General features: G+C 43.3%; 1 protein-coding gene and 1 long non-coding RNA gene across 2 annotated transcripts; one reads left to right on the forward strand and one right to left on the reverse strand.

Moving 5' to 3' along the window:
* The first annotated feature begins 498 nt into the window (after positions 1 to 498).
* LOC136540857 (protein IN2-1 homolog B-like) lies at positions 499 to 2,261 on the forward strand. The gene is made up of 9 exons (XM_066532887.1): positions 499 to 575; positions 756 to 830; positions 917 to 977; positions 1,087 to 1,173; positions 1,293 to 1,391; positions 1,487 to 1,595; positions 1,681 to 1,757; positions 1,893 to 2,000; positions 2,175 to 2,261. Exons 1-9 carry the CDS (start codon positions 553 to 555, stop codon positions 2,259 to 2,261), a joined length of 726 nt encoding a protein of 241 aa, XP_066388984.1. The 5' UTR covers positions 499 to 552.
* Positions 2,262 to 2,770: 509 nt separating this feature from the next.
* LOC136540858 (uncharacterized) lies at positions 2,771 to 5,404 on the reverse strand. The gene is made up of 3 exons (XR_010780030.1): positions 5,117 to 5,404; positions 4,834 to 5,036; positions 2,771 to 3,973 (listed from the first exon to the last, which is right to left on the reverse strand). It is a non-coding gene; the product is annotated as an uncharacterized lncRNA (long non-coding RNA).
* Positions 5,405 to 10,450: the final 5,046 nt, after the last annotated feature.

Raw genomic sequence — 10,450 nt, forward strand, 5'->3', positions numbered from 1 at the left:
AATTGTTTTGTTTGGAGATGCGTGTATCTTTTATAAGGAGTAGCGGAGGAGAAGCCTTCTGCGGAAAACAAAGAACTGTAATAATATGTTTTAAAATATATGAATAATAATGATATTTTTTTCGAAGTTCGAAAATTATAATGGTACGACGCCGGCGACGGAAACGAGGGCGGCCCCCGCTGATACCGACGGCACCGAGGCGGGCGCAGGAGCCGAGCGGAGCACCTGCAGAACGGCGGCGGCACTTCTGAGAAAGGCGACGGACCCGAGGGCGGCGTCCACTGAGCCCGACGGCACCGCCGAGGAGGCGGGCGAAGGAGCTGAGAGCAGTACCGTGCGACTGCTGGCGGCAGCGCCTAGAAAACGCCGCGGCAGCCTAATAAGCAGGTCGCACTGCCGGGGGCTCCACACTGAGCGGACGAACAGGGCAACGACAGCTGTCCATTTTATTGGCGTTTGAGAGAGTATATATCTATTCGCAGTCCGCGACGAGCAGATGCAGCTCAACGCCACCTCCGCGCGCGAAGCTCCTCACGAACCCGTATCGTTGCCATGGCATCCGCCGCGCCTGCAAGGTGAGCACTGAGCAGAACCAAGCGGCAGAACGCCAGAACGGGATCCAGTCTCTGTCGGCTGTTGCCGTTCAGATTCCTGATCTAATTTCCCCCGTATAGAAATGATTCTCTCTTGAACTTTCTATGAAAGGAGATTCTTTATTGAGTTTTTTCATGGAACAATGATTCCTCCCCGTGCAGCTCCGTGGAGGAAGTGCTGCCGTCTCCCCTGACCTCCGCCTCCGAGCCCCCTCCCATCTTCGATGGCACCACCAGGTAGATTTTAGACCTATCAATTGTAAATTTCACCTTTACAGATCAGGCGCTAGAAGTTAACCCCTCTTTTTTTGAGTCTCGTGAAGGTTGTACATTGAATATAATTGCCCGTTCGCGCAGCGCACTTGGATTGCCAGGAACTACAAGGTGGCACCATCACCATCACCACTGTTTGATTTGTTGAAGCGGTTCTCTTTTGTGGTGTCTTCCTGGAAAGGAAAACTGAAACCTTTTCTGTTCCTCGTCATTTGTCCAGGGTTTGCAGGACAAGATTAAGATAGTCGCCATCAATCTTACTGACAGGCCAGCATGGTACAAGGAGAAGGTTTATCCAGGAAACAAGGTGTGTTTGGTTAATCTGCTACCCCCTTAGGACCTTTCATGTTCAAATTTTCCCAGGTCCATGGAGACTTCGTTTTACATTTTCCTTTCATGTATGATTGACCCTTTTTTTCCCGGCAGGTGCCTTCTCTGGAGCACAACAACCAGGTGAAAGGAGAGAGCTTGGATTTGGTTAAGTACATTGACAGCAACTTCGAAGGCCCATCGTTGCTCCCTGAGGCAAGAATACATCAGATAGCCATCAATGTAGCGCTTGCAAAAAAAAATGGTGTTTTTTCAGGCTTGTTAACGTCTGGACTCTGAATTCTTCACAGGATCCTGCAAAGCAGCAGTTTGCTGAGGAGCTGCTAGCATATAGTGATGCATTTAACAAAGCATTATTCTCATTTATAGTCTCCAAGGAAGATGTGTCTGAGGAAGCTGGTAACATAACTAATTCACATGTTTGATTTGTTTGATTTGAAAAGGCTTTTTCTAATATGCTAATTGTCTCATGTCTTTACATCAGTTGCTCCTTTGGATAAAATAGAAGACGCCCTGGGGAAATTCAAGGACGGACCATTCTTCCTTGGTCAGTTCAGTCTGGTATGTCACTGAACACTAGGAATCATTATCCCTGCAGCATGGTTCAAAATCAAATCTCTATGAGAAAGAGTTCATATTGTGAATGTGGGCTTCGGTTGGCATGTGGTTTTGTCGTGATGTGTATTTTCATTACAGGTGGACACTGCATATGTGCCATTCATCGAGAGGTTTCAGATACTCTTTCCCAACACAAACAACTACGATATCACAAAGGGCAGACCCAACCTTCAGAAGTTCATCGAGGTAATTCAGACTGATGGACATTGAATAGGCTAAAGCTTTATGTATTCACTCACATGGTTTGAAATGATCATTTTATCCTAATGACCAGGCTGCATGGTCCGTCCAATGCAAACCAGTTTTCGTGATAATGCTTTCTTGAGGAGAAACTTTAACTCATGGATTGGTATATTTCAGGAAGTGAACAAGATCGATGCATATACACAGACTAAACAGGACGCACAGTTTATACTTGAGCTTACAAAGAAGCAGCTTGGGGTATGATATTTCTTAATTTTTCCTGCCTTGATTGATCTATTTGTTCAGCTAATTTCAAAACATTTGACCATCATTTTAACCTCCAGATTGCTTAAAGCTTGTGACCAAGGATTAAACTCTTGCCAGAAGTACCAGCATAGTAGATCGAGAATCGTTTAGTTGTTTGTGCGCTTGAATATTACATAAATGGTTTTCAATATACTGGTTGTGCTTCTGAAAATAAACTAGTTAGCTGTAATAATGTATTGATATCACTGTATATGAGGGGGTGGGGGGGAGAGAGAATGATCGCATCAGTGTGTTCTGTCAAATGTTGCCAAAAAATTCGACAAATACTGATCCATTGCACTCAGCAACATTTGACAGTATTTGTCTCATACCAATATTCTCCTTGTGCTGTTAGTCAGTAAGGAATCACCAAGTGAATAGAAAGAAAAATATATGTAACAATGTCCACAATGGATCATTAGCAGGCTTGGGCCCTGTTTGCATTTGTTTCTCAGGTTTTCATACAGAAAAGGCTGAAGTTGTGCCACGCAACACGAATATGCAATTCAATAGCTTCTCCGATGAACCACTACATTCCATTCGCTAAATGAAAGTACACAGGTAGTTGAATGAGAGAGAGCGAGAGAGAGAGAGAGCGAGCGAGCTTGTGGCCAATCTGCACTCCACCCTTGGCAATACCATCACGTAACATTACTGTTGGGCACTTAATTGACGATCAAAAAGATTCTAGATGACAAGAAGACTCAAGATGATAGGGAAAGAATAATGAAATCCAAGGAAAAGTGTTACTCAATTATGCAAGTGTTAAGGTACTAACAAAATGATTGAGGTTCTGCTAAGGATCAGCCGCCAGAAATTTTTAAACTTTCTGGTCAATTTTCTCATTGTGCTATGCACATATTTCACTATGAGAAGAAAAGAGGCACGGTATTACAACATTGATGGACAGGTCAACTTAATCCAAACTCCAACAACAGCACAATGAAACCAAAGTATAGTACGAGGTGCAAAATATAACTTATGACAATGATACGAATAATAATCTAAGGCCCCGTTTGGATCCTTGGAATTAAAATCCATTCTAATAATCACAATTTAGGTACACATCAATTAAGTTAACTAGATGATACCCCGCGCATTGCTGCGGTAACTTTATAACGATGTATAGTCAATCCATGAAAGTAAATATATACGGTGTTTTTATTTTAACCTTTGATGAAAAGTCAAATGAATAGTTCGTCTAGTTGTAGATATATTGGTAAATAAATATTGCTTTATAATGCTCTATTATAGCTGAGTCGTGGCATAAACTATAGTAATAACTAATAACTAATAACTACATGATCGAAAAAGAAGTAAAGAATGACGTATGAGTAAGAACAGCAACAGATATTGAACAGTTGGACTAATGAAACATTAATGGTAAATTGGTTACTAATTTTGACTTTAATTTCTTTTCAAGATGCTTCTTCACAAAAGATGGTCTTCTTTGATTTAGCTAAACAGTGAGAACATGATAGTCAATTGGTAGTTCTTTGGCGACGTCTTCACACCAAGACCTTAGTTGAGAGAGTGAGACAATTTTTTTCTTTTGTAGAATCCTTGAGCCTCGTGATTATATTCATGTACTGATGTACATATAACTGCGAAAGTCCTTGTGAGAACCAATAGAGAAATGACGAGCACCATATCAACATTTCTGCGGCGCTCTGAATGGAAAGAAATATCAATGTTGTTTGGGAAAATACACTGTTAAAAAGTATAAAAAGACTAAAATGAGGAAAGAAAATGCATTAATGTCCAGAGAAAAGTAAGTAAAAGTAGGATTAGTGGAGAACCAGCTGATGTGTTCTTGATGGTTGACGATGAGCAGAAAACTACAGTGTGGACTGTGGAGTAAAGGGAAAGTTGTGTACGTACATAGAGTTTTAATGCAGAGATCCAAGGTAATGGTGACTTTGATTTTGATGAAGAATTTAACTAAAATCGATAACACCACCTTGCAGTAGTAAGACTTTATGTGAACTAAACTTTTTTCTTTGCATGGAAAGAGAATATATGTTCGCAAACATAAACTTGGCATTTGATCATTACTTTCTGCAAATCTGCAAATTTGTCCATTTTTCCGTGAATTAAGTCCCTGATCAGGTTCTGTCACGCACTGCATTCTCCAAAATGCTAGGTTAAAAAATTTAACAAACGAAGAGGAATTGCCAGTCTCACAGAGAGGAGGCACTGCCTGTCCGTAGTGGGAAATTGGTGTTGCCCTGAACAAATGAGAAATCTATGGCACCAAAATAGATAAGTAGGAACTGGTTAGAACCATGGATGGTTTCATATTTCATCAGACTGAACCATCGGTAAAGAAAAAAGTAGATCTCCTTGCCCTTATTGATCAATAGAATTTGTACGTACTGTTCTTTTGGTTAATCTGTAGCTAATATATTTGAAGAAATTTGCTGTTGCTCCAATGTAAAAAAATTCAGACATAGGATGGTGAATCGAGCAGCAAGAGTAACAAAAGAAAAGATGCATACACTCATCCAACGTGAGATGCGAATTTGTGTACCTGTGTGAGCCGGAAGAGCCTAATGAAGCACAAACTCCGCGGAGATTCCCTTGTTGGCAAACCGTCGAGACCTTTGGAGCTATAGCACAATCGTGAAATCATGAAATCTGACAACTAATGAAGCACAAACTCTGCAGAGATTCCCTTGTTGGCAAATCGTCGAGCGCCTTTAGAGCTATTGCGCAATCGCGAAATCATGAAACCTGACAATTGCAAATATGAACCTTAGGGATAGGAGAAAGTAGGAGACGCTAAAAATTAGAACGGACACTTGGCCACTTGCCTGAATGGAGGGTGATGGCAGAGATGAGAACGTGAGGATTTTAACGCGAAGGCAGTGGCGGCGGATGAAGCAGTTTCTTCCGCAATTTGCGATTGGATCGGATAAATGCTGGCATCATGCGATTGGATCGGATGAATGCTGCAGTCCGTTGCAGGAGCATTTGTGGGTCAGGTAAGTGTAAGTGGAAGGAATGGTGGGGAGGAGATCAGACGGAAGCAGGAAAGGAGAAGAGGGAGAGGCAGGCGAGTTGGCCGATGGTGTTCGCGAGAGTTTCTGCACCGCCGGGAAGGAGAAAAGGCCGACCCCATGGTGTTGTGTTGGCGTGGACCAATGGTGACGTGGCTTCATAAGAACGCAGCAAATGGGAATCTTCTATTTAGGTACAGAAGATACAGTCATATGTGAAATGTATTTATATGCTGTTGTTGGCCACACGGGGATACTTTATCATGAGAACCTATAAAATCAATTTCTATCTTTCATTCTTTAAATTTAAGACAAGCTTTGGAATGTCAAATTCTAAATCAAATAGTGAGTCCAAACAGACCCTAAGCGTTCTGCATTCATCCATATAGACATTCATGCAATCATGTCCTAATTTTTTTACAATTTTGTCATTTTTTTGAAAAAAATTTACATTTGCCCCCTAGGAGACTTAAACTCATCTTTTAGACCCTAGGGGTCGGCGCCAGGACTCATGGCGCCGAGATAACATGTCTCGGCGCCATAGATCTTAGCGCCGAGGTGCCTGGCCGAGCATAGCAAGCCGTCCTAGGTGGTGTTTACGTGGCCGGTACCTCGGCGCCACAGATCTTGGCGCCGAGCTCGGCGTCATATATTCTGACGTCGAGCATTGATTCAAAACCCGCGGCCGCAGCTCTCTCTCTCTCTCTCGCTCTATCTCTGCCCCTGTCTCTGCCTCTGTCCACGCCACCGTCTATGCCCTGTCCGCGCCGCCGTCGACCGCGCCTCCTGCGCCGGCAGCAGGCCACCGTCGGTCGTCCGGTCCCTGTGCCCCCTCCCTTTCCCGGCTCCTGTGCCCCCGCGCAACCGCCCGCAGCAGACCGCCGCCGTGCCCCCGTCGCCGTGCGAAGCCCGACCGCCCTCGTCGCCCCTTCCCTCCTCCTCATCTCTGTCTGACGGTGAGGGCGGCCCGCCACCTCTCGTCGAAGCTCCCGCCGGCCGGCTGGGCTCCGGGCCCTGCGCCCCCTGCCCCTTAGGGTCCCCCTGCCCCTTCGGGCCGTGCGCGAGCAGCCCATCCAGGTAATTCTTTTAGTTAACTTAAATTAGTTAATGTACTTTAGATAATTTAGTTAGTAATTTTTTTTAGAATATTTAGCAAATTTAGTTACCAAATTTAATTACATAGGTTGAAAGTTAGATGCTTATTTATTTAGTTATATTATATACTTAGGAATATATGTATGTAGCTTATTTAGTTAGATTAGATTGTTAGAGACATAATTAGGGAGTTAGTTACCTATTGATTTAGTTAGCTAGTTAGTAAGTGTAGTTACCAAATCTCTTATTTTGTTATAGAGATAGTTAGACAGTTAGATACTTATTTGTTTAGGTCGATAATTAGGTAATTTAGTTAGCAAATATAATTAGATATTATGGTTAGTTATTTTATAATAATATACCCGTAATAACTTGGTTGATGTGCATACCAACTAGATGGACAACGTAGTCACCCTGTATCATGGAGAAAGTGTGGAGGAAGATGAGTTTGGTAATGTTAGTTTTGTTGGAATGCAAAGGGTGCCAGTGATATTCGATGATCAGCCATTGTTTTACGAGTTATTTGGTAGGGCTCGTGATGAGCTTAAATGCAATTCAAATGAAGATGCCATCTTAGTTGAGGGAGTACTTTACCATGGCAGGTCAAGGACAATTTTGAGGCGGTTGGTCCTAATTGCATCAGAGGCTCAATGGGACAAATATATCAAAACTGTCATGAAGAATGAGTTTCAATGTTTGGATTTGGTTGTGCGGAAGTTGTCCAATGATCCCACCCCTCATGGGTATTCACCCCCTAATGTTCATTCACCCCCTCATGGGTTGTCGCCAGCACCAGAGAATCCGGCACCCTATGAGCCTCTGTTATCCAACCGTGAGGTGGATGTGGAAGATGCGGTTGTGGTGCCCGATGCTCAATCCACCCCCAATGAGGTTGATGTATGTCCTAGTGTCCATACAGAATGTGGGACTGATGATATTATAGGTGCCCCTCAGGAGATCCCTTTGACAAAGAATCATACTAGTAAGTGATTTAGTAACACTTTGGCTTTCCTTATTCTTTGTTCATTCCATTCCTTTGTCTCAGTGATATCCTTGTGCTTTAAATGCAGGAGACAATAGTGATAATGATGGTTGTGCTCCTGTTCCTCCATCAACCAACGTGGACCCAGGGTTTATGGCCTCTAACAATGTAGATATTGATATTGCAGATGATGAGGAGCCTTATGGCACAGCAAGGGCCGTTGATTCTGATGATGACTAGCCAGTTGCAACTTTGAGCGAACAAGAAATGGAGCTCATCAGACGCTTGTGTCCTAATCATGATTCATCGGTTCATGAATTCAACGACCTTAGTCATTCTCAACATGCTTATAGAGAAGGAAGAGATGACAAGCTGCTAGAGGCTCCTGAGGCCGATGGCAGCATGGAAATTCAGTTGGGCATGGTCTTCAAGGACTTGCCCACCTTAAGAAGGTGGCTACAGGAATATTCTGTGAGACGTAAGTAGGGATGAAAACGGTACGGATATTTTCCGACCGTATTTGAAACCGAATTCGTTTAGAGGGGTTGAGATATGTCCGTATCCAAGTCCGAATATCCAACATCCGATACCGTATCCGTATCCGAATACTCAAATCGCATATTTATGATGTCGATATCCAATCGTATCATATCCGACATAGTTGACACTATCCGTATTTGAATCCAAATCCGGACAAAAATATAAAAACTAATGTAATATCGGTGATATCTGTCCGTATTTGATCCGTTTTCATCCCTAGACGTAAGAGACCATTCAAGGTGAGGCACTCCCATGTAGAGCACCATTACATGGTGGTGTGCGAGATGGCAGATTACAATTGGAGGGTCTGTGCTCGCAAACAGAAGGCCACAGAGAAATTCAAGATCACCAAAATTGTAGGTCCATACACTTGTGCCTAGACAGATCTAAAACAGAAGCATAGACAATTGACCTCTACCCTCATTGTCAGAAAGTTATACACAACTTTGAAGGGTCAGCCCAACTTGAAGGTCAGGACAATTATGGAGATGTGTAAGGAGATATTTAAGTATTAAAGGGACCGTGATGCCTAAGAGGGGGGTGAATTAGGCAACTTAAAAAAATCTAACACTAAACTATGGCCTCTTTTTCTAACCTTAGCAAAACATATGCAATAGATAAACTATCTAGATGTGCAACTATAGTTTTGCTAGTGTGTTGCTACCTCTACCGCAAATGTAGTAAAGTAATCAATGTAAATGCGAAAGCTAAAGAGTAAGGTTGAGATATGCAAGCTCCCATCGACGACTTCGGTATTTTTACCGAGGTATCGAGAAGCGTGCAAGCTTCCCCCTAGTCCTCGTTGGAGCCCCTCGCAAGGAATCCCTCGCAAGGGACAAGCTCCCGGTCGGGTAACTCCGTGGATAGCCTCGGGCCTTCCCCATGCGCAAGTGGGTCTCCGATGTGCCTCTCAGCAAGCCTCTCCCGGATGCTCCACGCCGTCTTCACTATCAAGCTTTCGGTTGAAACACCGCGGGTCTTGTTTCCTCTGGTACACGGTGGCGGATACACCACAAACACGGTTGGTGTGATCTCGTAAGACTTCAAGCCCCTCTGATGTACAACAATGGTGCTCGCAAGCACCGAGTGGTAAGAGATATGCAAACCTCACTAAACACTAGGCCTAAACCTAGAGCAAGCGCATAAGCGGTAGTCTAATCAACCTAAGCACTTCGCAAAGCACCTACGCTAATCACCTGATGAATCACTAAGCACTATGCAAGTAGAGATCATTAAAATAGTGTATCAACACCCTTGGTATGTTTCCTCAGCTCCACACCACTCAAATGTCCGGTTGGGGGTTGTATTTATAAGCCCCACTGAGAAAGTAGCTGTTGGGGTCGAATTCCCGCAAAACTGCTACTAACCGGACGCTGAATCATCCTGACCGGACACGTTCGGTCGTCCCGACCGTTGAGCCGGCAATATACTGATTGGACGCTGGCCAGCGTCTGGTCATAGATTTGCCACTCTAAAACCTTATTGTACTCGATAGGACGCTGCTTCCCTACGTCCGGTCGGTTTCACCGCCCACGTCCGGTTGTCCTGACTACAGAGCCACCGGTCCAGCGTCTGGTTGTCCCGACTGTCGAGCCACCGGTCCAGCGTCCGGTCGTCCCGACTGCTGAGCCACCAGCGTCCGGTCGCCTCTACAAGCTCGTTTCTTTGCGATCTTGCATACGGCTTGGTTCCAATCTTCATGCTTGGACTTTGCTTGATCTCTTGGGTCTTCTCTTGTACTCCTAAGGTCTTGCTTGAGGTGTTGATCATCGGATCATCACGTCGCCTTCGTCCAAGTTATATCTTGCACCCTATTGAACTATAAAACAAACACTTGCAAATTCATTAGTCCAATTTGGTTGTGTTGGTCATCAAACACCAAAATCCAAACTAAATGGGCCAAGGGTCCATTTTCCTTACAATCTCCCCCTTTTTGGTGATTGATGCCAACACGACCAAAGCAAGCAAATAATAAGAATTTGGAAGTTAAAAACTACCTACTTGCTAGGATGCAATGCAAAGGGCAAGGTTATATGATACTAATTGACAGATACTAATTAAAACTTTACTTAAAAACTTGTCTTGCCCTTGCAAAAGTCCCCATGTGACATTATGGATTAAAGCCTAGCTTTCAAAAAAAAATCTCCCATTACTTAGACTAACCCATAATTCACTTTCTAATTCACTTTCCTCTCTTTCTTGGACCATTACTACTTGTAACTAAATGCTTGTCTTTGGTCCTTCAAATTCTCCCTCTTTGGCATCAAACACCCAAAAGGAATATGTTAGTAGCACAAGGGAGGGTCAAACTTTATGAACCAAATGAAGGATTTGAATAGCATGGAATAGGTCACAAAACTTGACTATCACATTATATAGACTAAGCTCCCCCTAAATTTATGCATACATATGATAAAAAGCAAAGCATATGCATAATTAGCAATTTATTGTACAAGAGAGTTTAATCTATATAATGCATAGAGAAAGCATATAAATATGAAATGAAATCAACATGATGATGCCAATTGAAG

The sequence above is a fragment of the Miscanthus floridulus genome, chromosome 2 (assembly GCF_019320115.1).
Source record: "Miscanthus floridulus cultivar M001 chromosome 2, ASM1932011v1, whole genome shotgun sequence".
NCBI lineage: Eukaryota > Viridiplantae > Streptophyta > Magnoliopsida > Poales > Poaceae > Miscanthus > Miscanthus floridulus.